The following is a 27,060-nucleotide window of genomic DNA, read 5'->3' as shown; positions in this document are numbered from 1 at the left end:
GTGGGCTCCCCTTGCATCCTGTGGGGATTTGGCCATTTCCTCAGGCGTTTTCCCCAGAGTTTGGGAAGGGGAGGACGACTCCCCAACGCATGGGAGAAGAGGGCCCCACCTCCCCACCCCCAACTGGGACCTAAGGCTAAGGGTGGGGTGAGGGTGTCTAAGCTGCCTGAACCAAGGAAGCCAAGCAGGGAAGGGGCTGAGAGGGGAGTGGGGCAGGGGTGTGTTCAGGCCTCTCAGGTGGAATGTTGGGGACCTCTGGCCCAGGCCCCCCTTGTTGGCGGCAGACCTTAGAGAGAGGGTTACCCCTCGGGCATAGAAAACACAGCCCTGCCCCACAGTTCTGCAGAGCCACAGACAAGCTAGCAGATGCCCAGGCTGTCCTTGCAGAGGAAGGGGCCCAGCTCTTGCCCCCCACGGGCAGTGGCTCCAACCTCGGGGAGGACCTGTGGCTGGAATGGTTAACCTGAGGTGCCTCAGTCAGCCAATCACAGAGCCCTGCAGGAAAAATACCTGGGAGAGGTCCTCACGCGTTCGGGCGGGTCAGAGCCCAGCCCCAGTCCGGCCCTAGGCGACCCGAGAGCCCCAGCCAGCCCTGGCGTCAGCGGCCTCCCCAGAGCACAGAGTGCACAGGGGCCTCAGCATGACCATGACAGTCCTGGTTCGACTCCAGCTGGGGCTGCTGCTGTCTGTGCTGATGGTGACCATGGTGGCAGCTCAGCCTACCCGTCTGCTGACCTTGCTGTCCTCGGGCCAGGGTGTTCTGGACCGTGTGGTGCTGGGCAGCCTGTTAAATACACTGGCGGACCGTGTGCACTGCGCCGACGGGCCGTGTGGAAAGGTAATTGCCGCACCCGATGGGTCCCCCGGCCCAGGCCCGCTCCGCCCCAGGGCTGGAAGCAAAGGGCCTGGGCAAACTCCAGGAGGCGGGCCGAGGCGAGGCCGGGTGGCCAAGCACCCAGGCCCTGCCTGCAGGCCAGCGCCCACCTTCCTCTGCTCTGAGTTCAGACAGGCCTGCGCTCCCAGGATCGGGGGCTGTGACGGATACATATAGCTCCAGGATCCCAGGGCCGCCTCCTCCGTCAGTCCCCAGGCCATCAAACTGGCAGTGGTTCCGGGAAGAAGCCACCCTGGGATGGGTGGACCACGGCCCCGAGCCCTTTTGTGTGTGTGTGTGTGTGTGTGTGTGTGTGTAATCGAGAGGGTGGTGACGGTGGGAGTGTGTGAAAGAGTGATGATGGAGGGGTGGGTGGGAGAGAGGGAGGGCGAGACCAGTGTGTGCGGGCCCCACAGGGAAGCAGGCAGCTCCCTGACCATAGGCACCTGTCTCTGCCCATAGTGCCTCTCTGTGGATGATGCCCTGGCCCTGGGCAGGCCTGAGAAGCCAGGGCTCCCCGGGGGGGCAGTCCTGGAGCACAGGCACATCGCCCGCTTCAGTGCCGCCGCTGCCCTCTACCTCAGTGACCCCAAGGGCACATGTGCAGATGTCCAGGCTGGCCGCTGGGCCACCCGTGCTGACCATCTCTTGGCCCTGTTGGAGGGCCCCAAGGCCCTGACCCCGGGCCTGAGCAGGCTGCTGCAAAGGATTCAGGCCCAGGCTGCTGGCTGGCCTGCTGCAGAGAAGGTGAGGGCCTGGGTAGGTGGGGCAGAGGGACTAGATGGGGAAGACCTAAGGGGATCCAAGGAGAAAGGAGACCACTTAGGGGGCTGGGCCTGGCTGCAGTGGGCAGAACATCCCACAAAGCCTTCCTGGACACCTGGGGGAGTCTGGGGACCTACTTGGGAGGCTCAGGGATCACAAATGGATGTTCGATACCACTCAGGACAGGGGCCTGGGGAGCCCCCGGGGCCCTCAACAGACAGGGGCTGAGAAGAATCCTGGGCCCATAGGGAGGGCCCTCGGGGAGGGGTCAGACCCAGCACAGGCCGTAGGCTGGCAGGGTTAGGTGGTGGTGCTCTGAGAAGCCTGATCTGGCACCGTGTGAGGGCGGGTCTCGGGGTCGGTGGCATGCAAGGGCACTAGGGTTGATGGTAGAGCTGGAGGCCAGGAAGGCCACCCTGCAGGCAAGGCTGAGCCCTGACCCCTCCCCCAGGCCTGTGTGGACCTGCCCCGGCTGCTGGAGGAGGCAGCAGGGGCAGGAGCTCCCAGCAACCCTGGCCTGGTCCTGGCCGCCCTGTTGGACCATGTCAGCAGTGGGTCCTGTCTCCATGCCCTGCCGACCCCCCAGTACTTTGTAGACTTTGTGTTCCGGCAGCACAGTGGCGAGAGTCCCGACATCACACTGGCTGGTGAGGCTGCGGCGGGGCCAGAGAGTTGGGGGCACCCTGAGTCCCCGACCTCCGTGTCCTTGGGGAGGGCAGGCCTGGAGCCCATACACACTCTGTGATTCTGTCCCCCCTGCCAGAGCTGGAGGCCTTGATGCAGCGCCTGGGGGTAGGGAGAGTGGCGGAGACACACAGTGACCACGGCGACCATGGTCATCTGGGAAAGGGGGCCAACCACCGGGGCCCTGTGCCCCCTGCCACCCCTAACGGCAGCTCCAGCATGTGGGACACAGTGAGCAGCCCCTGCACCACCGTCCCGGGGAGAGGTGGGGGCTCATGGGTCTGCTCAGGTCCCTGACCCCCCTTCCTGCCGCCCCTCAGGTATGCCTGAGTGCCAGTGAAGTGATGGCCGTGTACGGGCTCTCCGAGCAGGCGGGGGTGACTCCAGAGCTCTGGGCCCAACTGAGCCCGGCCCTGCTCCAGCAGCAACTAAGTGGGGCCTGCAGCCCCCAGTCCAGTCCCCCCACTCAGGACCAGCTCAGTCAGGCGGAAAGTGAGTGCCCGCCTCCCCAGTTGTGCCCGCTTGCCGTACCCATCGGTGCTGGGCGCTGGTGCCACAGAGGTGGGGCCTCACGGGGAGGAGGAAGTGGCCGCTGGGGTCCCAGGGAAGTGTGGGGGCCTAGATGGGCAGAGGATGGGGCTTCGAGGGTTAGCGTAAGCAGAGGAGCGGCCGGAGCCTGACCACCTGCGTCCCCGGCGAGCCGGCTCCGGGGCCCTGCTCGGACACCCTCCCCTGGGAAGCAAGGAAGGCTCCCATCTCAGCCCCGTGGCCCCCGCTCCCTCTCCAGGATATCTGTACGGCTCCCTCGCCACGCTGCTCATCTGCCTCTGTGCCACTTTCGGCCTCCTGCTTCTGACCTGCGCCACCTACGGCGCTGCCTCCCACTACATCATCCAGACCCTCCTGAGCATGGCTGTGGGTGCACTCACGGGGGACGCCACCCTGCACCTGACACCCAAGGTCCGCCGCTGCCCCTCCCTCCCCAGACGGGAATTTCCCTGCCCAGTCCTTCGAGGCCCATCCTCCTGGAGACAGCCCTTCCTGTCTCCCTGGCCTCTCCGTCCTTGCCCCCGGGGGTGGGTGGGGTGGGGGAGGCCCTCAAGCCCCCTTCCCTCCCCAGGTGCTAGGGCTGCACACGCACAGCGGGGAGGCCCTTGGCCCACAGTCCACCTGGCGCCTTGTGGCCGTGCTGGGTGGCCTCTACACCTTCTTCCTGTTTGAGAACCTCTTCAACCTCTTGCTGCCCCTGGACCCTGAGGTCAGGTGGGAGCTGGAGGTGGTGGGTGGATGGGGCGGAGTCATGGAGGCCCATTGGGCCCTGAGCCACTGTCCCCACAGGACTCAAAGGGTGGGCCCTGCAGCCACAGCCACGGTGGCCACAGCCACGGAGTGTCCCTGCAGCTAGCGCCCAGCGAGCTCCGGCCGCCTAAGCAGCCCCACGAAGGCTCTCGCGCAGACCTGGTGAGCTGGCCCTTCCCCAGTGTCTCCACCCCACACGGAGTTTCCCCTGCGAGAACCCCTTGCTGCCCCCGCCCCCGCCCCCGCCCCGCCTCCACCCCAGCGCTTCTGTCCGTGGCCGCCTCTGTTGCTGATCAGGAGACCCAGCCCCGCCACGCCCCTCCTCACCTCCCTGCCCAGGGGCTCATCCACACGGACCTACCCCCTCCAGGTGACGGAGGAGAGCCCGGAGCTGCTGAGCTCGGAGCCCCGGAGACTGAGCTCAGGTGAGCCCCGAGGGAAGCCCCAGAAGGATTAGGGGCTACGGATTTGTGCCGAGCGCCAGCGCGGGCCTGGGGAGCAGAGGTGGGGGCGCCGAGGTGGGGGACCAGGTCGGCGCCGACCCACGTCCACCACACCCGCAGAGCTGAGATTGCTGCCCTACGTGATCACGCTGGGCGACGCCTTGCACAACTTCGCCGATGGGCTCGCCGTGGGCGCCGCCTTCGCGTCCTCCTGGAAGACCGGGCTGGCCACCTCGCTGGCCGTGTTCTGCCACGAGGTGCCACACGAGCTGGGTGAGCAGCGCGAGGCGGGGCCTGGGGACCCGGCCGCCGGCCAGGGGCGGGGCCTGCCCGGCTGTGGGCGGGCCTCTCGGCCTGACCCCCGATCCGCCCACCCCAGGGGATTTCGCCGCCCTGCTGCACGCGGGGCTGTCGGTGCGCCGGGCTTTGCTGCTGAACTTGGCCTCAGCGCTGACTGCCTTCGTCGGCCTCTACGTGGCGCTCGCTGTCGACGTCGGAGAGGACAGTGAGGCCTGGATCCTGGCGGTGGCCACTGGCCTCTTCCTCTACGTGGCGCTCTGCGACATGGTCAGGACTGAGGGCGGGAGTCGGCTGCCCCGGGGGTGAGCCGAGCAGGGGCTCAGAGCTGGTCGCTCACCTGTGCCTGACTCCTCCTCAGCTTCCAGCCATGCTTCATGTGCGGGACCGGCGGCCCTGGCTCCTCTTCCTGCTGCACAACATGGGTCTGCTGGGCGGCTGGACCGTCCTGCTGCTGCTGTCGCTGTATGAGGACAACATCACCCTCTGATGCCCACCACCCCCCCCCACTCTCGGGCCCTTGATGCTGGCTGCTGGCCCCCTGGGCTTTCTCAGCTCCTTGGGTGTGCCAGCCAGCGTGGAACCTGTAGCTGGGTACCCAGAGAGCCCCAGGCCTTTGAGAGTCTCCCTCTCACATGCCCCAGCATCCCTATTCAATAAAAATATTCTTGCCCTTGGAGCCCACTGCTTTCCTTGCTGTTAGGGAAGTTTCTCCCACCAAGAAAGGCAGCGGGGCGGGGGGCGGGGGGGGGCAGTACCTCTCTTTCCCCCTGGGGCTCCGATGAGGCACCAGGAGCCTGTGCTAAGGGATCTCCAGGCAGCCAGCCCCAGTCCTGCGTGGGGAAATGTGGGAGCCCTGTGTGGGGAGTGGACTCAGAAAAATTGGCCAGAGTCTGCAGGTAGCAGGGGGACCCGGTCTCCAATCAGGAATCAGACTTGTTTAACTTCTCACAGAAGGGCCGAAACAAGCACCGTGCTCACAGAGACGAGGGTTTATCACTACTTGGAGGTAGTCGGACCCGAGTATGTGACAGCCCGTGGTCAGTGGGGCCCCAGCCCCTTCTGACTCTGCTGCACTGTCCTCGGCACAAGTGTCCATCCTCACAGACCCTTGTAGTCCCCTAAGGTTGTAGCTCAGCCTATCACAAATTAGGTGCCTTAAAACAACAGAAATTTATTTTCTCACAGTTCTGGAGGCAGAAGTCTAAATTCAAAGTGTCCGTAAGCCGTGCTCCTTCTCAACTCTCTATTTTTTTGATGTTTATTTGTTTTGAGAGAGCATGAGTGAACAAGCGGGGGTGGGGCAGAGAAAGAGAGAGAATCCCAAGCAGGCTCTGTACTATCAGCACAGAGCCCGACGCGGGGCTTGAACTCATGACCTCAGGTGAAATCAAGAGTCGGATGTTCAACCAGCTGAGCCTCCCAGGTGCCCCTGCTGCTCAACTCTCTAGAGACAATCTATCACATGAGGCTGTCCTGGCTTCTGGCGGCCACGTGTGGTTTGGGTCTTGTAGCAGGCATAGCTCCAGTCTTCCTCCATCTTGTGACCTTCTCTGTTGTACCTCTTCTCTTCTGATGACACCAGTCCTACCGATTACCAGCGTGCCTACTCCAGTATGACCTCATCTGAACTAATTCCATCTGTCGATGATTCCATTTCCAAATAAAAGTCACATTTTGAAGTACCGAGGGTTAGGTTTCCAACATATCTTTTTTTGGGATCACAATTCAATCCACAACACCCCTCACAGTCCAAAATGGCTGCCAGAGCCCTAGCCCTTAAATGCACTTTCCAGGTAGCAGAAAGGAGGTGGGAGGAAAGACCAAAAAGAGGAAGGGGTCCAGGGGACATCAGATTCGGCCTGTTGTTCACACACACAGACACAGAAGCGCGAGAGTGGAAGTCAGTCTTATGTTACGCTCCGTGGGTCCACCTGTGCTGGAGGGAGGTGGAGGCTGCATGCCAGTAATCTGTGGCAAAGCACGCAGAAAAGGCCACATCTGAGAACTCCCGGGCCTGACCCCGGTAGACAGACGCTCCGGCCTCTCCAAGAGGTATTGATTCTCCAAGAATCTTCACCAACAGCACAAAAGAGAAATGTGGGAACTACCACCTTCCTCCTAAACCTGGTCTACAACACGGAGATGGCCTCTTGGCACGGAAGGAAGGTGCAGAAAAACCACTGCCTCCCAGCACAGCGCTGCCTCAGAGGAGCAAGAGCATGGCCTGTAGTGTCCACTAGCCCCAGGGCCCAAGCTCAGGGTCAGAGGGCAAGGCCAGGGCTTGTACTGGCATTCCCCCCCCCCCCCCACCGCCAGCCTTGGACGATTCTTCAGCCCATCATGGTCCCTCCCCAGCAACTTCAAGCCCCAGATCTGCTGATAGGCCCCTACCTTCATCTCTCATTGAGAAAGTACATCCACCCGGCAGGCTCACCTCTGTCTTCCCACTGCCAACCTTGCAACCTCCTGGTTCCGCTGCCCACCTTCTCCTCTCCTCTGACTGGGATGGAGCCTCATCCTATCCACCGCTGCCCTCCCCGGGACTGTGCTCCTTCAGGATCTCCAGCCTTCTCTGCACTGACCACCTCTCTCACAGATGAGTTCTTGTTCATTTGTTAGGGCATTTTCCAATGTGCCAAGCTCCGGTCCGAGGGTTCTGTGGGCCCTGATTTTTTCAATCATCACAGACGTCCTATGATGTGGGCACCATGACTGTGCCCATCCGACAGAGATGCCAAACTTAGTGTCCCGGCTACAGTTTTTCTTATGACCTTTAAAGGGGTTTGGTGTGGCTCAGGGGTCACACGCCTGCCTGGGCATTCGAGTGACCCCTTTGTCCACTACAAAAGGGTCAGCCTTGTTGCTGACACGAGCAAGTGGGCAGATATGGGTGCAACATAAACCATGTTTCTATGTCATTTTCTTGGGTGTAACTATACTTTTTTTTTTTAACTCATTATAATTTTTATTCGAGAGAGAGAGAGAGAGAGAGAGAGAGAGCGCGAGCACACACAGGAGCACGGGAGAGGGGCGGGGGAGAATCCCAAGCAGGCTCCAGGCTCAGCGCGTAGCCGGACGTGGGGCTGGATCCCATGACTCTGATCATGCCCTGAGCCGAAATCAAGAGTCAACAGACTGAGCCACCCAGACGCCCCTTACTTGTTTTATTTCTTATTATTCCATTCCTAAGTCCCAGGCCTGTACAACGGTACCCAGGGCGAGTCCCTGCCAAGCGAGGAGACATCTCCGTTAGCTGTGCTTGGTCGTGGCTCCAGAGTCTTCCACGTGGGCAACTGTGCTGGGCCTGGGGAGGAAGCAGAGGACGGGAAGGGCGAAAATCGCTGCCCTGGGGCGAGCGCTCACGTTGTAGAGGGCGGACCGGCATACCTGCAGGGCGAGACCTCCTCGGGAGGCGGCAGGGACGCGGCCAGTCATCTCTCCGGGAAGCTTTCCCGATCCCCGGACTGCTCGGGCCGCCGCGGCCCTTGCCGAGAGCCTCACTGGGCGCATGTCTTCCCTCACGGCCTCCACACCGCGAGGCTCTCCTGGCCCACCCGGGCACCGCGTCTCGCCCACGCGGGCCTGGTGGGGGCAAGTCGCCTCTTCCTGCGGCCTAGACCCTCCTCGGTGACCCCACCCTGCGTCGGGGAGAGCGGCCCCCGGCCCAGCGGTCCCTGAGCCGCCGCACCCCCAGCCCCGTTTCCAACCCCGCCGCCGGCTTCTCCAGGGAGCCGAGCGCAGAGCGAGCTCGGGGTTTCGGGGCTCCGGACGCAGAGCCTCGGAGCAGAGCCGCGAGGCTGCCCTGCCACCCCCTAGCCACCGGGGGTCGCTGTCGCGCGCGCAGCCACTCTGCCGCCGCGGCGCTGTGCAGGCGCGGGAGCCCGGAACCCGGGCGCTCAGCTTCCGGGTCCGGCCGGGCCGCGTCCGCCGCGGTGCGGTTCCCCCACGAGCCGGCTCAACTGCCAGGTGGGCGGGCGCGCGTGCGCGCGCGCGGCCGGGGAGGGGGCGCCGGGCCGGGACCGTGCGCGGCGGCCCTGCTCATCCCGTCGCGTCCCCGCGCAGCTCGGGCTCGGCGCCATGTACGCCGTGTACAAGCAGGCGCACCCGCCCACCGGCCTGGAGTTCTCCATGTACTGCAACTTCTTCAACAACAGCGAGCGCAACCTCGTGGTGGCCGGCACCTCGCAGCTCTACGTGTACCGTCTCAACCGCGACGCCGAGGTAGGTGCGGGCCGCGCCGGCCCCTCGCAGCTCCCTGCAGCCTCCCGAGTACTCGCCGAGGGCGGCGCGCGGCGGCGGACGGAGAAGCGAGCCCCGCCGAGCGCGGCGGCCTCCGGGGCGGCTCTCCGCGCCGCAGCGCTCCGCCTGCCTTCCGCTCCCCGCGCCCGTGCGTCTTCTGTGCTCTGCGGTCTTTGCAGCAAATCACGCAAGCGCCTACTGTGTGCTGGGCAGTGGAGGTACAGCGGTGAGCAAAAGCTACCAAGACTCGGCGGCAGAGACCGCGCGCGAAGTAGAAACACACCTATAAACAGGCTTGGAGGTTGGAGCGAGTGCAGCTGAGGTAGAGGAGGGAACGAGGGAGACCAGAGTGTCAGTCCGACAGGAAGACTGACAAAGACGGGACAAAGTTCCTGGCCAGAGGAACGAGGCTGGGTCTCGTGTGGGGCCAGAGAGCCCACAGGAGTTTTTCTAGAGTGTGATGGACCCATCCGTAGAGGAAACAAGTGCTCTGGTTGCCCAAGCGGTGAGAGTTGGTCCACGAAAGTTTCTTGCCAGAGCTGGTTTCTTACCTGTTCTCAAGGGGGCAGTAAGACTTCTCCAGGCACAAGGATGGGGAATGGAGGGTGTTCCGGGCCGAAGGAATAGCCGGCACACAGGCCAGAGCAGCTGAGGATGGCGGGGGCAGGCACGGTTGGACTGGGGTGTAGAGCGGAAGTGGGGTGGGGGGAAGAAGGCACATCGTGGTCAGGATGGTTGACCCCAGAGCAGGGAGGAATCACCGAAGGCTTTGAGTAGGGGCTGACGCAGCATGCACGTGGGGTCAGAGGGGCGGACGGAAGGAGGCTGACCTTCCTGGGCACCTACTTCAGGACACGTGTGTTTGTTTTTGCATTAAATATGTAGAGTACTAGGGGCGCCTGGGTGGCTCAGTCGGAAGAGCATAGGACTCTTGATCTTGGGGTCATGAGTTTGAGCCCCGTGTTTGGCGTAGAGGTTACTAAAAGTGATTGAATGAATCCGTCAGTCCCCATATTGTATGAGAGCGTCTTTGCTGTAATCACTAAACTAGAGTTTTTTCACTCCTATGTTCCAATAAAGTTCCCCCTTCTCTGATGCCTGTCATCCTTTGGAGACAAATGGGAAGCATTTACATCGTTATATATTTAAAAAATTTTTTTACATTTATTTTTGATAGAGACAGAGCACAAGTGGGGGAGGGGCAGAGAGAGAGGGAGAGAGAGAGAGAGAGGAAGACAGAGAATATGAAGCAGGCTCCAGGCTCTGAGTTGTCAGCACAGCCTGACGTGGGGCTCGAACTCACAAACTGCGAGATCATGACCTGAGCCGAAGTCAGAAGCTTAACCGAGCCACCCAGTCACCCCTACATCATTATATTTTTTACATAAGGTTTCACAGCCCACTGGAATTCGCTCGAGTCTTTTCAGCAGATGTTTGTTAAGCTTGTTTTGGGAGATGTTGGTGAGCACTACAGATAGAGAGGCTTGCCCTTGTGGTGCTGCTGTTCCAGTGGGTGACAGACCGCACACAGCCAGTAATACCATGGGCTAGAGTTCGTTTATTTGTTTTGTTTTTTTTGTTTATTTTTGAGAGAGAGAGAGAGCGAGAGTGCGTGCGTGCATGAGTGGTGGAGGGGCAGAGACAGGGAGACACAGAATCTGAATCAGGCTCCAGGCTCTGAGCTGTCAGCACAGAGGCTGATGCTGGGCTGGAACCCATCCATGAACTGCGAGATCATGACCAGAGTCGAAGTCAGATGTTTAACTGACTGAGCCACCCAGGCGCCCCCCGCCTTGGGCTATAGTTTAAAGTGCTGCGGAAAGCATCAGAGCAGGGTCGGGGAGTAGGGAGCCAGGTGTGGTGTTAAATTTTGCCTCCTTGCAGAGTTGAGATTTGAGTAGGCAAGGAGGAGGGGCTGGAGAGAGCTTTGTGGGTGTCAGGTGAAGGTTCCAGGCAGGTGAAGGCCTTAGGGCAGTAGGGACTGGTGTTCCAGAACCAGCCAAGAGATGGGGCACCTGGGTAGCTCCGTTGTTTAAGCGTCTGACTCTGGATTTCAGCTCAGATCATGATCCCCCAGTTTGTGAGTTCAAGCCCCACATCGGGCTTTGCACTGGCAGTGTGGAGTCTGCTTCGGATTTTCTCTCTCTTTCACTCTGCCCCTCCCCAGCTCTCTCTCTAAAAGTAAATAAATAAACTAAAAAAAAAAAAAAGGAACAGAACCAGCCAAAAGGCCCCGAGGAAAAGAGGAGTGAGTGCAGAGGGGCGCCTGGCTGACTCAGTTGGTGGAGCAGGTGACTGACTCTTGATCTCAGGGTCATGGGTTCGAGCCCCACAGTGGCTGTAGAGATTACTTAAAAAAAAAAAAAAAAAAGAGGGGCGCCTGGGTGGTGTCAGTTAAGCGTCTGACTTCAGCTCAGGTCATGATCTCGCGGTTCATGAGTTCAAGCCCCGCATCGGGCTCTGTGCTGTCAGCCCAGAGCCTGGAGCTTGTTTCAGATTCTGTGTCTCCCTCTCTCTCTCTGCCTCCCCCCCCCCCCCGCTTGTGCTCTGTCTTTCTCTGTCTCTCAAAACTAAATAAAAACTTTAAAAAAAAAAAAAAAAGAGTGAGGAGAAGACAGAAGGTCAGAAAGGTGGTGAGGTGGGGGCCCGGTATCAGCGTGTTGAGCTTTTAGGCCAATGTAGCGATTGACTGCTAACTCTGAGGTGAGGTTAAGGAGTGACAGGACCTGTGTTTTGCAAAGGTCACTCTAGGTGCTGTGTTGAAGAGTCTGTAGGGAGGTGGGAGGGGGGCCTGCAGGGAGACCGGTCAGCAGCATCAGGTGGTCGGTTGGTGGAAAGCAGTCAGATTCAGGATGGACAGGATGTGGGATGTGAAGGGGTGAGGCGCCACGGGCAATGCTGAGGTTTTGCCAGGGTGCAGTTTTGGTCTGAGCACCGGGAGGGGCGGAGTTGCTGTGACCTGACATGGCGAAAGGGACGTAGGAGCTCCTCTTGGGACATCATGTTCCTTGTTGCATAACAGGGAAGGCACCCCCAAACTTAGAAACTTAAAACAACAGACGATATCCCCCAACTTCTGGGGGTCAGTGGGTGGCCCCCGCTCAGTCTCTCGCCGCAGTTCATGTTGGCCAGGGCTGCCGTCCTCCGAAGGTCCTTGTGGGCTCGGAGCTTCTGCTTCTTACTCACACAGCCGGCTGTCGGAAGGAGGCCTCGGTCCGTCACGCGAGCCTCACCACAGGGCGGCCTCCCCCAGAATGAAGGCTGAGAGAGAGAACCGCTCACCCGGGTGAAAGCACAGTGTCTTCGTAACCTAATCTGTACATGGCACGCCGTCCCTTCTGTCTCAGTGGGAAGGGCTCACAGGTAATGGTCTCTGAGAGGCTGGAGCCGTTGGGACTTTCTTGGACTCCAGACGCTGACAGGTGTACCGGGGTGCCGACGGAACAGCGCACTTCGAGGTTGCGGGAGAGTTAGAGCAGCAGTCGTGCTGAGGAGCAGGGTGTGGCCTGGAGCTGAAGTTGGGCCCGTCAGACCCTCCAGCTGGTTGGGGTCACCCAGAAGGTGGCCATCTGGGCCCTGGGGTGCCCCGGCGTTGAGCGGTTGGGAAGAAGAGAGGAGGCCGAGGAAGACTTGGAGGAGGTGTGGCCAGGGAGGAGGGAGGAAAGCCCAAGCCCAGAGGAGGTGGCAGATTGGGACCCTGGGTCTCCCACTGCTGGGCCTCGGGTGAGGCCCATGATCTGGAGGCCCTGGCGACTCTTGACAGGGGCGTTGGGGATGTGGGCCTGCAGGGTTCAGAGCCGAGCAGAGAAAGAGAATTAGTACCGGTGAACATAGACAGCTTTCTGGAGATTTGTGCAAAGAGGGAATCAAAGAGATGGAGTGGTGACTGGCGGGAGAAGAGGGTTTTCGAAAGACGAGTGGGAGAGCAGGGTGTTGCCCGCCGGCGCGGAATCAGCCAGTGCAGCAGGCTCGCCAGCCTCCCCCACTCGCGGCCCACTGAGACCCACGGGAGCTTTGTACACCCTCAGGGTTGCGAGAATTCAGGAATTCCAGACTGCGTGTGGCTGCGAAGGCCAAGGCAGGTAGTTGCTGTTTGGCCCATCGTAGGAACGTTTGCAACTCTCGGGTCAGAGAAGCGTGTGGGGCGGGAGGTGGAGCTGATGGGGGGAAGCTGGAGAGGGCTCCTCGGGTGGGTGAGAGCGCTCGGGATCGGTCTGGTCATTGCCGTGGAGGCTGCCCCGGAGCTTCCAACAGCAGTCTGGTACCACGGACGCATACGTCTGTGAGTCCCTTGGGGGTTTGGACAGGGCACAGTGTGGACCGTGGAGGCACCTGGCCTATGCTCTGTGAGGTCTGGGCTTCCACTGGGTGACTTGAAGGGTTGGGGGCAAGCCGGGTGTGTCTGTCTCTGTCTCTCTGCTCCTCTGTCCCCACGCAGCTGGCTTGGTTTTCCTGGCATGGTGGCCTCGAGGTGGTTGGGCCTCTTAACTTGGAGTGCTTGCTTACTCGGAGGAAGAAGCTGCCAGTGATCCCAAGGGCCGGGCCCTGGGGAACCTGGTCCCCCTTCCGCACGGCCTGTTGTTGTTCAGAGCTGCCTCCAGTCCAGACTCAGGAGGGGGGCGATGGGCCCCGTTGAGGCTGTCTTCAGTCTGCCCCCGTGGAATCTAGTGCAGGTGGCTGCAGTGGGGTGACAGGAGTGGGGAAGTCCTGGAGCACAAAGCGGGTGGGGATGTGTGTGGGGTGGGCAGTGTGGCTGGGGCCTCCGTCCTTTGGGTGAGCTGGGAAGCAAGGGCAGTTCTGTCAAGAGGCAGGGGGTGCAGAGCAGAGAAGCTGTGTGTGGGAGGGGGGTGAGTGCGTGGCCTGGGGCCGCCTAAGGGGTGCAACTGGGCAGCAGGAGAGGCCCCTGTGACCTTTGGGAGGGAAAATACATTGTGGTTGATTGAAATTAACAGAAGCCCCAGCTAAATAGAAAATAGATCACGGTTATGGATGGAAAGTCTCCACGTTGTATAGATGTCAGCTTTCCTCAGGTTAACCCATAAATTCAGTGTCTTCGAAGTGGCAGTAGGTTTCTCATTAGATTTAGTAATCTGATTCTCAAATTTACATGGAAGAGCCAAAAATGAAGAATATCTAGGATAGTTTTTAAAAAATTTTTGAAGTTTATTTATTTATTGGGGGGGGGTGTGGAGAGGGGGAGAGGGAAAGAGAGTGAGAATCCCAAGCAGGCTCTGCACTGTCAGTGCAGACCCCCATGTGGGACTTGCACCCACGAACTGTGAGATCATGACCTGAGCTGAAACCAGGAGTCGGAGGCTTAACTGACTGAGCCACCCAGGTGCCCCTAAGATGATTTTAAAATGACCAACGGGCACTTGCCCCATAGGACTGTCGAGAATTTTGTGTGTTGTACGTGTGTTATTAGGTACATACGAGACAAATTTAGCGTTATTTTGGGGGTTGCCTGGGTGGCTCAGTGGGTTGAGTGTCCAACTCTTAATTTCAGCTCAGGTCATGGTGCCAGGGTTGTGGGATCGAGACCAGTGTCGGACTCTGTGCTGATCATGGAGCCTGCTTAAGATTCTCTCCCTCTGCCCCCTCCCCATTGCATTTTTTTCCTCTCTCTGAAGTAAAAAAAAAATAATGTTTTAATTTTGAACTGAACTTTTTGTGATGAAATATCCCTTTTTGCCTTTTTGTTTCTAATATTTTTTGCCTTAAAATCTAGTCTGTCCAATAGCAGTGTAGCTATCTCAACTTTGTTCCCGTTTTTTGTTTTTTTGTTTTTTGGGGTTTCTTTTGGCGTGAATCTCTACACCCAATGTGCGACTTGAACTCGCCACCCGGAGTTCAAGATCGAAGTCCGCATGCTCCAGTGACTGAGCCAGCCAGGGGCCCCTCTTTTTCTTTTTTTTAAATCTGTGTCCCTACATTGAAAGTGACTCCACAGCAGATAGTGGGTGTTATCATTTTGCAGTTTCTGTCCCCTAATTGGGTGTTTGGCAGGTGTACACTTAATGTAATTTTGTGTGTACTTGAGCTTGAATCACTGTCTGTCTCACTGTCTTTCTAACCACACCCTCATTCTTTTTCCTTTTCTGTGCTTTGTTTTGGGTAAGTGAGGACTTTTTAAGTCATCTTATCTTCCTGTTGGCTTTTAGTTACGTGTTTCGTATTATTTTCTAGTGATGTTAACAGTTACGCTAGGCCTCCTGGATTTATTACAGTTTGGCTTAGATGAGCATTTTTGCTGCTCCCGGAACAGTATAAAATCCTTTATACTTTAGCCCTGTTTATCTCCCTGAGCCCCTGGTTTGACCTACGTTATCAGCCCTGCAGTACGTTATTACTGTTTTTAGCCTCTCGATTTTACATCATTTCAGACTCGAGAGAAGTTTCAAGAGCATTCATTTCCAATGTACCTTTACCCACAGTCCCAGATGGAACATTGTGCCATATCTGCTTGCTTGCTTCTCTTTTTTTCCCTAAGCCTGGAGAGTAAGTCGTAGACAGGAGGCCTCTCAGCTCCTGGAGGTCAGCGCGTCCTGTGCACCCTGACAGCATGGAGGTCTGTCTCTTGCACAGCCACAGAACAGTGGTCTGATGACGACAGTGACACTGGGAGAAGGCCAGGCCTGGTCAGATCCTGCCAATTTACCCCGGTATGACGTCTTTTGTAACAGAAGATGTCTCTTTGTATAGTCACTGGGCTGCTGGCTTGGATGGCGGGGTTCCCCCCGGAACATCACTGCGTTTCCCGTGGTAACTACTAAGTACCTCGTGGGACATATTTTGAGGTTGTGTAAACGTTGTCTTACTCCTCAAACTTTAATTTACTCCTGTTGGTTCCACCGATGGTTTTTGTTTCGGCTGCTTTTCCTGCCTCTTCCCTCTTCTAATTGTGTGGGCTTCCTGCCGCCAAGAGTGCTCCTTTCTCCCACGCGTCCTTCATCCCCTTATATCCTCCCAGCCTTATGAGCTCTTAGCAGCTTATAATCCTTTTTTATGCTGGGCTTTTCAACCTGAAGAACTTCCTTTAATAATCCTGCAGGTTTTCTGCTGGCCGTGAGTTTGCTCCACTTTTGTATTGGAAATGCCTTTATCTCAGCTTCCTTTTCGAGGGGCATTTTCACTGGGTTTAGAATTCTAGGTTAATTGTTTCCTTTCGGCGCTTTCAAGATGTTATTCCACCGTCTGTGGCTTGTATGGTTTCTGGTGAAAATCAACTTTTATGGGGGCACCTGGGTGGCTTAGTTAAGCGTCTGACCCTTGATTTCCGCTCAGGTCATGATCCCATGATCCCAGGGATTGAGTCCCTGGTTGGGCTCTGTGCTGAGTGTGGAGCCTGCTTGGGATTCCCCCCTCCCCCCCCCCCCCCCCGCGCTTGCTTGAGAGTTCTCTCCCTCTCTCCCTCTCTCCCTCTCTCCCTCTCTCCTTCTCTCCCTCTCTCTCTCTCTCTCTCTCTCTCCCTCCCTCTCTCTCCCTCCCGCCCTAAAAAAAAAAAAAAAGTGAAAACCAGCTTTTATGAAGGTGATGTCTCCTTTTTCCTCTGGCTCCTTTTAAGGTCTTTTTCTTTGTCCTTGGTTTTGTCTTTTTTTTTTTTTTAAATTTTTTTTTTAACGTTTATTTATTTTTGAGACAGAGCATGAACAGGGGAGGGGCAGAGAGAGAGGGAGACACAGAATCTGAAACAGGCTCCAGGCTCTGAGCTGTCAGCACAGAGCCCGACGTGGGGCTCGAACTCACAGACCGTGAGATCATGACCTGAGCCGAAGTCGGACACTTAACCGACCAAGCCACCCAGGCGCTCCCTTGGTTTTGTCTTTTTACTGTGATGCACCTGGTTGTAGTTTTGTTTTCTTTCTCTTTTTTCAACAAGAAAGAAATGGCTTACTCCTGTGGCAGGGCATTTGTAAACATAGGGCTGAAGTCTAGGTCAGGGGGCTCTGTCCAGGGCCGGGGCCAGGACGAGAAATGGCGTGTTTTCTGGACTTGCCTGTTCTCCTCCTGTATATCCCCTCTCACCCATTGTCCTTCCTCTCTGGTTGTGGCTTCGTTATTATTATTGTTGTCGTTGTTATTATTATCTTTTTACTCAAGCTTATTTATTTATTTTGAGAGACAGCGAGAGCATGAGCAGGGGAGGGGCAGAGAGACAGGGAAAGAGAATCCCAAGCAGGCTCCGCACTGTCAGTGCAGAGCCCGACATGGGGTTTGAACTCAGGAATCGAGAGATCATGACCTGAGCTGAAATCAAGAGTTGGACGCTTACCCGACTGAGCCACCCGGGCACCCCTGGTTTGCTTTATATTTATCTTGTTTTGGGGTTTGCTGCTCTTCTTGAGTCTGTAGATTGATGCTTTTCGTCAGTTTTGGAAAACGATTGGTCAACATCTTCATTTATTGATTCTGCCCTTCCCCTTGCTCCGTCGATGCCAGTGGTATGTTAGAGCATTTGACTAGGTCCATATGTCTTTTGAAGTTCTTCAAGATTTTCACTCTGCATTTTGCTTGTGGGTGGGACTACAGTTGGTCTGTATGTGTTGACCTCACCCCCGGCAAGGGGAGTGTGGGTGTCCCGGCTGGTCCTGGTCACAGAGGTGACTGGGACACTTCACTCCAGTGGGACCTTGTTGAAGGGTTGTTGTAGATGTCCCTTGTTTGGTTGAGGAAGTTGCATTCTTGGCTTACTAAGAATTAAAAAAAAATTTTTTTTTAACGTTTATTTATTTTTAAGACAGAGACAGAGCATGAACGGGGGAGGGCCAGAGAGAGAGGAAGACACAGAATCTGAAACAGGCTCCAGGCTCTGAGCGGTCAGCACAGAGCCCGACGCGGGGCTCGAACTCATGGACCGTGGGATCATGACCTGAGCCGAAGTCGGACGCTTAACCGACTGAGCCACCCAGGCGCCCCTTTAATTTTGATGTTTATTTATGTTTGAGAGAGAGGCAGAGTGTGAGTGGGGGAGGGGCAGAGAGAGGGGGAGACACAGAATCAGAAGCAGGCTCCAGGCTCTGAGCTGTCAGCACAGAGCCCAAAGCGGGACTTGAACTCGTGAACTGCGAGATCATGACCTGAACCGAAGTCGGACGCTCAACCGACTGAGCCACTCAGGCGCCCCAATGTTTATTTATTTTTGGGAGACAGAGAGAGAGAGAGAGGGAGAGAAGGGGTGGGGGAGGAGCAGAGACAGAGAGGGAGACACAGAATCCGGAGCAGGCTCCGGGCTCCAAGCTGTCAGCACAGAGCCCGACACGGGGCTTGAACTCACAGACTGCGAGATCATGACCTGAGCCAAAGTCAGACACTTAACTGACTGAGCCACCCAGGAGCCCCTCTTTTCTTTAAGAAGGCTCCGTGCCTAGCGTGGGGCTTGAACTCATGACCCTGAGATCAAGAGTCACGTGCTCTCCTGACTGAGCCAGCCAGGCACCCCCTAAAATGCCTTTTCTGAAATGAGTTAATTATTTGGCTTTTCTCAAGCAGCTCTTTTCAGGACGTTGCCCAGTAGCACAAGTATGTCATTAAAAACGATCTTGTTTCTTGTTATTAAAATTTCTACTTTGCTTTGAAGTGACGATTTACGAGTGTGTGTGTGTCAGTGTGTTGTTACCACTAACAGAAAACAGTCTCTTATGGACACGAAAACGTACCGAAGCTTGGAGCCCTTGTTTTTCTGTAAAAGAAAAACGTGCCCCTGCGTGGCGGTACCGCCAAGCCCTCTGTGTGGCACAGAGGACGGCTGCACTTGCCGCGGTTTCATTACCCGAGGTTACGGACGCTCTGCGTTCTGGATAGCGCAGTCCGGACGCCCTCTCCCACCCTGGGGAGGCCCTGGCCGGCTGCGGGATCGGGCGAGGCCACGGCTCTCTGCGGCAGCATGCCCGGCGCAGGCTCAGTGGGCACCCTACGTGTCAGGGGAGCCGGGGGCGGTCGCTCGTGGTCGGCAGCTGGTGGCAGCTCTCAGGGCAAGCTGGACGCCTGTCTTGTAGAGTGATGCCCGTGCTGTGGCTGGGCCCAGGGGTGAGTTTGTGGGGGGCACGGCCAGGCAGGTTTGAGGGTGCACGGAGAGAGCTGCCATCCAGCCTCTGACCCTGAGCACTGCTAGCATCGGAGTGAGCGGGCTGTCGGGAAGCCAAGTTGGGGACTCAGGCTGTGAGCACGAGTTTGTGCACGTTGGGTTGGGGTGTGCACGGCTGTCTCTAGAAGTGTCTGGAAGCATGGTCCCCACTGCAGTGAGGGTTTGGGCAGGGCTGGCCCTGCGTTGTCTCCCCTCCTGGTCCCACCATGAGGTAGGACTCGCAGATGTCTGGCTGCAGCAGTGTGGTTTCACTGCCCACCCTCCTCTTCCCTCTCCCAGGCGCCAACCAAGAATGACAGGAGCACAGGTGAGTGCGGGGGAGGCTGCCCTGGCCCCAGACCTGGGGCCGTGGGGGCTGGGGTGCGGGCCCAGAGCTGTACCCACCGGCCTCTCCCCCAGAGGGAAAGGCCCACCGGGAGCACCGGGAAAAGCTGGAGCTGGTGGCTTCCTTCTCCTTCTTCGGCAACGTCATGTCTATGGCCAGCGTGCAGCTGGCGGGTGCCAAGCGGGATGCCCTGCTCCTGAGCTTTAAGGATGCCAAGGTAGGTGATGGCCTTGGAGGTGGGAGTGGGTGTGGGAGGCCTGTGGGGGGAGGGGGGATTGGGGGGAGGGGAGTCTGGGGCCATAGCTCTGACCTGCCCTCCAGCTGTCGGTGGTGGAGTATGACCCAGGCACCCATGATCTGAAGACCCTGTCTCTACACTACTTTGAGGAGCCTGAGCTACGGGTAGGTCCAGGCCGTGCCCCCAGCCCTCCCTGCCCCCCTCCCTCCCGCCCCAGCCCGTTGCCCCCTGCTCCCCTCCTATCCCCAGGCTGGCCTAGCGGTGCCCTCTGCCCCCAGGATGGGTTCGTGCAGAATGTGCATACGCCGCGGGTGCGGGTGGACCCCGACGGACGCTGCGCGGCCATGCTCATCTACGGCACACGCCTGGTGGTCCTGCCCTTCCGCAGGGAGAGCCTGGCCGAGGAGCACGAGGGGCTCATGGGGGAGGGGTGAGTACTGGGGCAGGGGAGGGGCTCGTCCAACCGGAGCTCTCTCCTTCCTCCGCCCACTAAAGCCTGTCGCCCCCAGGCAGAGGTCCAGCTTCCTGCCCAGCTACATCATCGACGTGCGCGGCTTGGACGAGAAGCTGCTCAACATCGTAGACCTGCAGTTCCTGCACGGCTATTACGAGCCCACCCTGCTCATCTTGTTCGAGCCCAACCAGACCTGGCCTGGGTGAGGCCCCTCTGCTGTGGCTGCAGCTGCCAAGGCCTGGGGTGGGTCTCATTTGGGACTAGGACTGGGCCACCCCGCCCTTGGAGTGCTGTGACTGGCCCCCTGGCTGACCTACTTCTTTGTCCCCAGGCGGGTGGCTGTGCGGCAGGACACGTGCTCCATTGTGGCCATTTCACTGAACATCACGCAGAAGGTCCACCCTGTCATCTGGTCTCTCACCAGCCTCCCCTTCGACTGCACGCAGGCCCTCGCTGTGCCCAAGCCCATCGGTGAGCCCCTATGGGGCTGGGGGTGGGGGGGGGGGTGGGGGGAGGGCGCCGAGCCCCGCCCACCAGCATGTCCATTTCCAGGTGGGGTGGTGGTCTTTGCTGTCAACTCGTTGCTGTACCTGAACCAGAGCGTCCCCCCATACGGAGTGGCTCTCAACGGCCTCACCACCGGCACCACCGCCTTTCCCCTCCGTGAGTGTGGGCTGGGGCAGGACCGCAGGGCAGGGAGGGCAGGAGGGCTGCGGAGTCTGTCTAACCGCACCCTGCACAGGCACCCAGGAGGGCGTGCGGATCACCCTCGACTGTGCCCAGGCAGCCTTCATTTCCTACGACAAGATGGTCATCTCCCTCAAGGGTGGTGAGATGTGAGTCTCCCTCCCTTCGGTGAGCCCCGTGCCCTCCGCCCTGCCCACACCCTCCCTTCGGTGAGTCCCGTGCCCCCCCCCCCGAGCCCTGCCCCCGGCTCAGTGCTCCCCGTCCTGGCAGTTACGTGCTGACCCTCATCACGGACGGCATGCGCAGTGTCCGCGCCTTCCACTTCGACAAGGCGGCCGCCAGTGTCCTTACCACCAGCGTGAGTTGGGACTGGGTGGGTGGGAGGTGGCCCTGGGTCTGGGCCTGGTTTCACCCTGACCGCCCACTGGTCTTCAGATGGTCACCATGGAGCCTGGGTACCTGTTCCTCGGCTCTCGCCTGGGCAACTCGCTCCTCCTCAAGTACACAGAGAAGCTACAGGAACCTCCGGCCAGCGCCGTCCGAGAGGCTGCTGACAAGGTGGGTGCCCGGGGCCTGTCAGGACGCTGGCCTCTTGTGCAGGGCCAGCCTCAGAGGGCTGCTCACTGTCCCCTCCTGCCTCGCAGGAAGAGCCTCCCTCGAAGAAGAAGCGAGTGGACTCCACGGTGGGCTGGTCAGGTGAGGACAGGCCTGCACGGGACAGGGAGGGGCTGGTGGGGTTAGGCCTGGCGGCCAGGCAACCGGGCGTCCTGGCCCGACGGGGTCTCTTGTCTGCTGCAGGGGGCAAGTCGGTGCCTCAGGACGAGGTGGATGAGATTGAAGTATACGGCAGCGAGGCCCAGTCGGGCACACAGCTGGCCACTTACTCTTTTGAGGTGAGGTTGGGCACAGGGAGGGGCCTCCCACGCCAGCCGGCCTGCCTGCCTGAGCACTGCTGTGTCTGCAGGTATGTGACAGCATCCTCAACATCGGACCCTGTGCCAACGCTGCCATGGGCGAGCCTGCTTTCCTCTCTGAAGAGGTGCTTTTGGGTGAAGAGATGGGGGGCAAGGGGCTCACGCAGCAGTGGGGCCCTGTCCTCACTCTGAGCTGCTGTGCAGTTCCAGAACAGCCCCGAGCCAGACTTGGAGATCGTGGTGTGCTCCGGCTATGGGAAGAATGGGGCCCTGTCGGTCCTACAGGTATGTGGGGGCTGGCGGTATGGTGCCTCCTGGCGGGACCTGGGTGAACTGATACCCCCCGCCCCCCATTCGTCCTTCTAGAAGAGCATCCGGCCCCAGGTGGTGACAACGTTTGAGCTTCCTGGCTGCTATGACATGTGGACAGTCATCGCCCCTGTGCGCAAGGAGCAAGTAGGTGTATCCCGGGCTGGTGAGGAGGCCCTGAGTGGGGCAGGTGACCCGTTGCTGCGTCCACATGGACTCAGCCTGAGCGTGCGGGTGGCTTGGAGGCAGTGGGGCCCAGGACAGGGCTGGCCGTGACATTTCAGGCAGGCCTGGGTGCACACTTGCTCTGGTTTGGCTGGGGGTCTGCCCTCCCCCCACCCTCTTCCCAGGCACCCCTGGTTGGGTGGTGTGATTCCTGCTCTCCTTCTGCTGTCACAGGAGGAGACCTCTAAGGGGGAGGGCGCAGAGCAGGAGCCTAGCACTCTTGAGGCGGAAGACGATGGACGAAGACACGGGTTCCTTATCCTGAGCCGGGAAGACTCCACCATGGTAAGGGGTGGGGGTCCCGCAGCCTGGGGCGGGGTCCCACGGTGAGCGTGCGCCTCACTCTCCCATTACCTGCAGATCCTGCAGACAGGGCAGGAGATCATGGAGCTGGACACTAGTGGCTTTGCTACGCAGGGCCCCACGGTCTTTGCTGGCAACATTGGGGACAATCGCTACATCGTGCAGGTGTCGCCGCTCGGCATCCGCCTGTTGGAAGGAGGTGGGCTCGGGCGGGTGGGCAGGTGGGCAAGGGTGGGCGGTGCTGACCACCCGGTGCTGACCGTCCTGTGCCCACAGTGAACCAGCTGCACTTCATCCCCGTGGACTTGGGCTCCCCCATCGTGCAGTGTGCCGTGGCTGACCCTTACGTGGTCATCATGAGTGCCGAGGGCCACGTCACCATGTTCCTGCTCAAGAGCGACTCATATGGGGGTCGTCACCACCGCTTGGCGCTGCACAAGCCCCCGCTGCACCATGTGAGCCACCCTCCCCTCGCCACGCCCACAGCCTGCTGACTCCCCTTCCCCCGGAGCTGAGCCCCGCCCCTCTCCCTGCAGCAGTCCAAGGTGATCACGCTCTGCGTGTACCGTGACGTCAGCGGCATGTTCACCACTGAGAGCCGCCTGGGCGGGGCCCGTGATGACCTGGGGGGCCGCAGTGGCTCAGAGGCGGAGGGCCAGGGCTCCGAAACCAGGTATTCTGGGTGGCCGGGGCACGGGCTGGGGCCAGGTTCCCTGTGGCAGGCCACGCGTGACCTGTCTTCCGGCCCCGGCCTCCAGCCCCACGGTGGACGATGAGGAGGAGATGCTGTACGGGGACTCGGGCTCCCTCTTCAGCCCCAGCAAGGAGGAGGCCCGAAGGAGCAGCCAACCCCCTGCTGACCGGGACCCTACCCCATTCCGGGCCGAGCCCACTCACTGGTGCCTACTGGTGCGGGAAAACGGAACCCTGGAGGTGTGTGATGCCCTGCACCCCACGCAGCTCCCTGTCCCCTGCTCCCTGCGGCTGCTAATCCCACTCCCCACACAGATCTACCAGCTCCCTGACTGGCGGCTGGTGTTCCTGGTGAAGAACTTTCCCGTGGGGCAGCGGGTCCTGGTGGACAGCTCCTTTGGTCAGCCCACCACACAGGCTGAGGCCCGGAAGGAGGAGGCCACGCGCCAGGGGGAGCTGCCCCTTGTCAAGGAGGTGCTGTTGGTGGCGCTGGGGAGCCGCCAGAGCAGGCCCTACCTCCTGGTGAGTATGGGCCCTCTGTCCCCTCATGGCGGCTCTGCATCGCCCCCCTGCCCCTCCCCCTATGACCCTGCAGGGCGCCCCCCCTTTCCCGTGGTGACCCCACAGCGCGCCTTTCCTTTCCCCTGGTGACCCCTCACTGCCGCACAGGTGCACGTGGACCAGGAGCTGCTCATCTACGAGGCCTTCCCCCATGACTCCCAGCTCGGCCAGGGAAACCTCAAAGTCCGTTTCAAGAAGGTGCGGTGACCGGGTTGTGCTGGGTGTGGGGTGGATGTGGAACGTGTGAGGGGGGAGACCCGGCCCTCATGGTGCACACACCTCCACCCCCAGGTCCCTCACAACATCAACTTCCGTGAGAAGAAGCCAAAGCCATCCAAGAAGAAAGTGGAAGGCGGCAGCGCTGAGGAGGGGGCTGGGGCCCGTGGCCGTGTGGCACGGTTCCGATACTTCGAGGACATTTATGGCTACTCAGGGGTAGGCAGGTGGCTTTATGGGGGGCCCGTGGGGGGTGCAGATGGGGCTTCCTCTCATAGTACCTGCCTTCAGGTGTTCATCTGTGGCCCGTCGCCTCACTGGCTCCTGGTGACTGGCCGGGGGGCCCTGCGGCTGCACCCCATGGGCATCGATGGTCCCATTGACTCCTTTGCCCCATTCCACAACGTCAACTGCCCCCGTGGATTCCTGTACTTCAACAGACAGGTAGGGAGACCCCAGGACTGAGGCTGCTTCACGTTGCCCTCCTCACTTCCATCTGACACACACCAGTGATGCCTGGGTCAGGAAGAGGTGCGGGGGCCCCCGAAATGAGGCCCTCAACAGCCCGTCACAGGGCAGGATCCTGGGTTTCATCTGGAGGGTCAGGGAGCTGTCTAGACAGTGGACAGGGCCAGGGTCAAAGAGGTGCAACCTGGGGCTTAACACTGGGAAAGCTTGAAGGACAGGGCAGGCGGCAGTGGAGACCGTAGCCCACAAGGGCACCCGTTTGCGGGGCCAAGGCCTAGTCACTGCTCTGTGGCTCAGACCCCAGCCCTGCCCTTCAGGAGCTGTGTGACTCTGGGCGAGACACCCACTCTCTCCGAGCCTCCCATTTCCTCCTCCACGATGCCAGTATGTTGATAGAGGTGACCCCAGGTGACTGAGAAAACAGCGATGATAGCACGGCCAGGGCTTTGTAGATGCTGACACGCTTGGGACCGTGGGTGAAGGGGGGCCCTGGCAGGGGCTCCCTTGCCCGTCTGTGCAGACTCTGGTGTGGTCAGTGTACCGGTAAGCTTTTGCTTCTAGCCTCTAGCTTCCTGTGAGCCTGGTCCTCCCTTGCCCTGGCCCAGACAAGTCTGTGGCCAGCATCCCAGTCCTGGGTGAGCCTGGGGGAGGGGACAGCAAGCCGGTGAAGCACAGGACAGCTGGTCTCAGCCCCTTGCGCACACCTGTGCCAGTAGAGCTGAGGGCTGTCCGCACGGAGCCCTCAGAAGCCTGGGATTTGCCTGGCCTTTGGCGGGTGCCTGGCTTCCCTGACCCTTGTACCCCGCCTCCCAGGGTGAGCTGAGGATCAGCGTCCTGCCTGCCTACTTGTCATACGACGCCCCGTGGCCTGTCAGGAAGATCCCACTGCGCTGCACAGCCCACTATGTGGCTTACCACGTGGAGTCCAAGGTCTGACCCCGTCCCCTCGAGGCCAGAGACCCTCTGGGTCTTGCCTCCGGCCTGCCCGTGACGCCCTCCACTCTCCCAGGTGTATGCTGTTGCCACCAGCACCAACATGCCGTGCACCCGCATCCCACGCATGACCGGCGAAGAGAAGGAGTTTGAGACTATTGAGAGAGGTGCGAGATGCCCAGAGGGGGGCTTGCCGTTCGGGATGCCCACCCTGACCGTCGCCTTTTGTCCTTGCAGACGACCGGTACATCCACCCGCAGCAGGAGGCCTTCTCCATCCAGCTCATCTCCCCAGTCAGCTGGGAGGCCATCCCTAATGCCAGGTGGGGCTGGGTCTGGCTGGGGACCCGGGGCCAGCCCCTAGGCTGCATCCTGACCCTGTCGTGTGCAGGATCGAGCTGGAGGAGTGGGAGCACGTGACCTGCATGAAGACGGTGTCGCTGCGCAGTGAGGAGACCGTGTCCGGCCTCAAGGGCTACGTGGCTGCTGGGACCTGCCTCATGCAGGGGGAGGAAGTCACGTGCCGAGGGCGGGTAAGGGGCTAGCAGGAGGGGGCGGGCCGTGCCCGGCAGCCCCAGCACCGACCCTGTGCCTCACCCACCCTCCTTCCCCGGCAGATCCTGATCATGGATGTGATCGAGGTGGTGCCTGAGCCTGGCCAACCCCTGACCAAGAACAAGTTCAAAGTCCTGTATGAGAAGGAGCAGAAAGGGCCAGTAACTGCCCTCTGCCACTGCAACGGCCACCTAGTGTCTGCCATCGGCCAGAAGGTGTGCCCTCTCCCACTGCCCTGCCGAGTCCTGCCCGCTGCCTTCCGCTCGCTGCCTACTCCTTCTGTCCCCCTAGATCTTCCTGTGGAGCCTGCGGGCCAGCGAGCTGACCGGCATGGCCTTCATCGACACCCAGCTCTACATCCACCAGATGATCAGCGTCAAGAACTTCATCCTGGCCGCCGACGTCATGAAGAGCATTTCGCTGCTGCGCTACCAGGAGGAGAGCAAGACACTGAGCCTTGTGTCCCGGGTACCCGTGGGGCCTGCGCACAGTGCTGGGTGGGTGCTGGCCTCAGGCCGACCTTGACACCCCTCCTCCCCGTCCTCAGGATGCCAAGCCCCTGGAGGTGTACAGTGTGGACTTCATGGTGGACAACGCCCAACTGGGCTTCCTGGGTGAGCACGGGGCCTGGGGAGCTTTGGGGTCTTTCAGACCTTGCGGGTGGCCGGGCTGACCCTGGGCGCTCTGCTCCCCAGTGTCTGACCGTGACCGCAACCTCATGGTGTACATGTACCTGCCAGAAGGTGAGTGTTCCCTCTTCCCCTTTTGTGGGGCTGGGGGTTGGGCGGGCAGTGACCTGAGCTCCCTCCGGCTTAGCCAAAGAGAGCTTTGGGGGCATGCGCCTGCTCCGCCGGGCGGACTTCCACGTGGGCGCCCACGTGAACACGTTCTGGAGGACCCCATGCCGGGGGGCTGCCGAGGGACCAAGCAAGAAGTCAGTCGTGTGGGAGAACAAGCACATCACGTGGTTCGGTGAGTCCCGGGTCAGATGGGGGCGGGTGTGTGGCGCGGGGCAGGGGACGGTCAGCCCGGCTCACCCCGTGCCTCCCGCAGCCACGTTGGACGGCGGCATCGGGCTGCTACTGCCCATGCAGGAGAAGACCTACCGGCGGCTGCTAATGCTTCAGAACGCGCTGACCACCATGCTGCCCCACCACGCCGGCCTCAACCCCAGGGCCTTCCGGTGAGTTTGCCCCGCTCCCTCCCCCAACTCCTCTTCCCCCCCCCACCCCACCCCCCACGTCCTGCTGCCCTGCTGCCTGCCTGCCTCCCCAGGATGCTGCATGTGGACCGGCGCATCCTGCAGAACGCGGTGCGCAACGTCCTGGACGGGGAGCTGCTCAACCGCTACCTGTACCTCAGCACCATGGAGCGCGGCGAGCTGGCCAAGAAGATCGGCACCACCCCCGACATCGTAAGCCCACCCCGTCTGCCCCGCCCCGCCCTCCCCACTGCCCCCTACCCCCTCACCAGCCCCTCTCTCTCTCTGCAG

General features: G+C 59.9%; 2 protein-coding genes across 2 annotated transcripts in view; both read left to right on the top strand.

Moving 5' to 3' along the window:
- Positions 1-640: 640 nt before the first annotated feature.
- SLC39A4 (solute carrier family 39 member 4) lies at positions 641-4,852 on the top strand. Its single transcript, XM_047073847.1, has 12 exons — positions 641-838; positions 1,337-1,621; positions 2,091-2,286; positions 2,403-2,554; positions 2,644-2,815; positions 3,111-3,283; positions 3,444-3,581; positions 3,662-3,784; positions 3,993-4,047; positions 4,186-4,338; positions 4,445-4,632; positions 4,724-4,852. Exons 1-12 carry the CDS (start codon positions 641-643, stop codon positions 4,850-4,852), a joined length of 1,962 nt encoding a protein of 653 aa, XP_046929803.1.
- A 3,450-nt stretch (positions 4,853-8,302) lies between these two features.
- CPSF1 (cleavage and polyadenylation specific factor 1) overlaps positions 8,303-27,060 on the top strand; it is an 18,871-nt gene continuing 113 nt past the window's right edge. The window contains exons 1-37 of the mRNA XM_047074342.1: positions 8,303-8,331; positions 8,428-8,586; positions 18,968-18,995; positions 19,088-19,230; positions 19,335-19,415; positions 19,530-19,681; positions 19,761-19,907; positions 20,037-20,176; positions 20,258-20,368; positions 20,448-20,541; positions 20,663-20,750; positions 20,828-20,950; positions 21,037-21,088; positions 21,191-21,285; positions 21,357-21,431; positions 21,511-21,591; positions 21,673-21,762; positions 22,015-22,125; positions 22,201-22,342; positions 22,420-22,598; positions 22,680-22,816; positions 22,902-23,076; positions 23,152-23,358; positions 23,506-23,595; positions 23,689-23,832; positions 23,905-24,057; positions 24,895-25,011; positions 25,091-25,181; positions 25,252-25,336; positions 25,405-25,546; positions 25,631-25,783; positions 25,860-26,036; positions 26,116-26,182; positions 26,264-26,311; positions 26,385-26,540; positions 26,622-26,751; positions 26,844-26,982. Coding sequence (XP_046930298.1) covers positions 8,443-8,586; positions 18,968-18,995; positions 19,088-19,230; positions 19,335-19,415; positions 19,530-19,681; positions 19,761-19,907; positions 20,037-20,176; positions 20,258-20,368; positions 20,448-20,541; positions 20,663-20,750; positions 20,828-20,950; positions 21,037-21,088; positions 21,191-21,285; positions 21,357-21,431; positions 21,511-21,591; positions 21,673-21,762; positions 22,015-22,125; positions 22,201-22,342; positions 22,420-22,598; positions 22,680-22,816; positions 22,902-23,076; positions 23,152-23,358; positions 23,506-23,595; positions 23,689-23,832; positions 23,905-24,057; positions 24,895-25,011; positions 25,091-25,181; positions 25,252-25,336; positions 25,405-25,546; positions 25,631-25,783; positions 25,860-26,036; positions 26,116-26,182; positions 26,264-26,311; positions 26,385-26,540; positions 26,622-26,751; positions 26,844-26,982 — 4,287 coding nt within the window. The 5' untranslated portion in view covers positions 8,303-8,331; positions 8,428-8,442. The remainder of the gene's footprint in view (positions 8,332-8,427; positions 8,587-18,967; positions 18,996-19,087; positions 19,231-19,334; positions 19,416-19,529; positions 19,682-19,760; positions 19,908-20,036; positions 20,177-20,257; positions 20,369-20,447; positions 20,542-20,662; positions 20,751-20,827; positions 20,951-21,036; positions 21,089-21,190; positions 21,286-21,356; positions 21,432-21,510; positions 21,592-21,672; positions 21,763-22,014; positions 22,126-22,200; positions 22,343-22,419; positions 22,599-22,679; positions 22,817-22,901; positions 23,077-23,151; positions 23,359-23,505; positions 23,596-23,688; positions 23,833-23,904; positions 24,058-24,894; positions 25,012-25,090; positions 25,182-25,251; positions 25,337-25,404; positions 25,547-25,630; positions 25,784-25,859; positions 26,037-26,115; positions 26,183-26,263; positions 26,312-26,384; positions 26,541-26,621; positions 26,752-26,843; positions 26,983-27,060) is intronic.

Source organism: Lynx rufus, unplaced genomic scaffold (assembly GCF_022079265.1).
Source record: "Lynx rufus isolate CCGP_SWC_20201006 ecotype Redwood Valley unplaced genomic scaffold, mLynRuf1.p SCAF_12, whole genome shotgun sequence".
Taxonomy (NCBI): domain Eukaryota; kingdom Metazoa; phylum Chordata; class Mammalia; order Carnivora; family Felidae; genus Lynx; species Lynx rufus.
Note: the sequence above shows the minus strand (reverse complement) of the source record. Positions and strands in the feature narration are given on the sequence as shown.

Bases quoted from the DNA above. Each gene is read 5' to 3' on its own strand.
- SLC39A4 (XM_047073847.1), top strand. From the start codon at position 641: ATGACCATGACAGTCCTGGTTCGACTCCAGCTGGGGCTGCTGCTGTCT. The intron at 839-1,336 runs GTAATTGCCGCA...CTCTGCCCATAG, and splicing joins CCGACGGGCCGTGTGGAAAG to TGCCTCTCTGTGGATGATGC. The intron at 4,633-4,723 runs GTCAGGACTGAG...ACTCCTCCTCAG, and splicing joins ACGTGGCGCTCTGCGACATG to CTTCCAGCCATGCTTCATGT.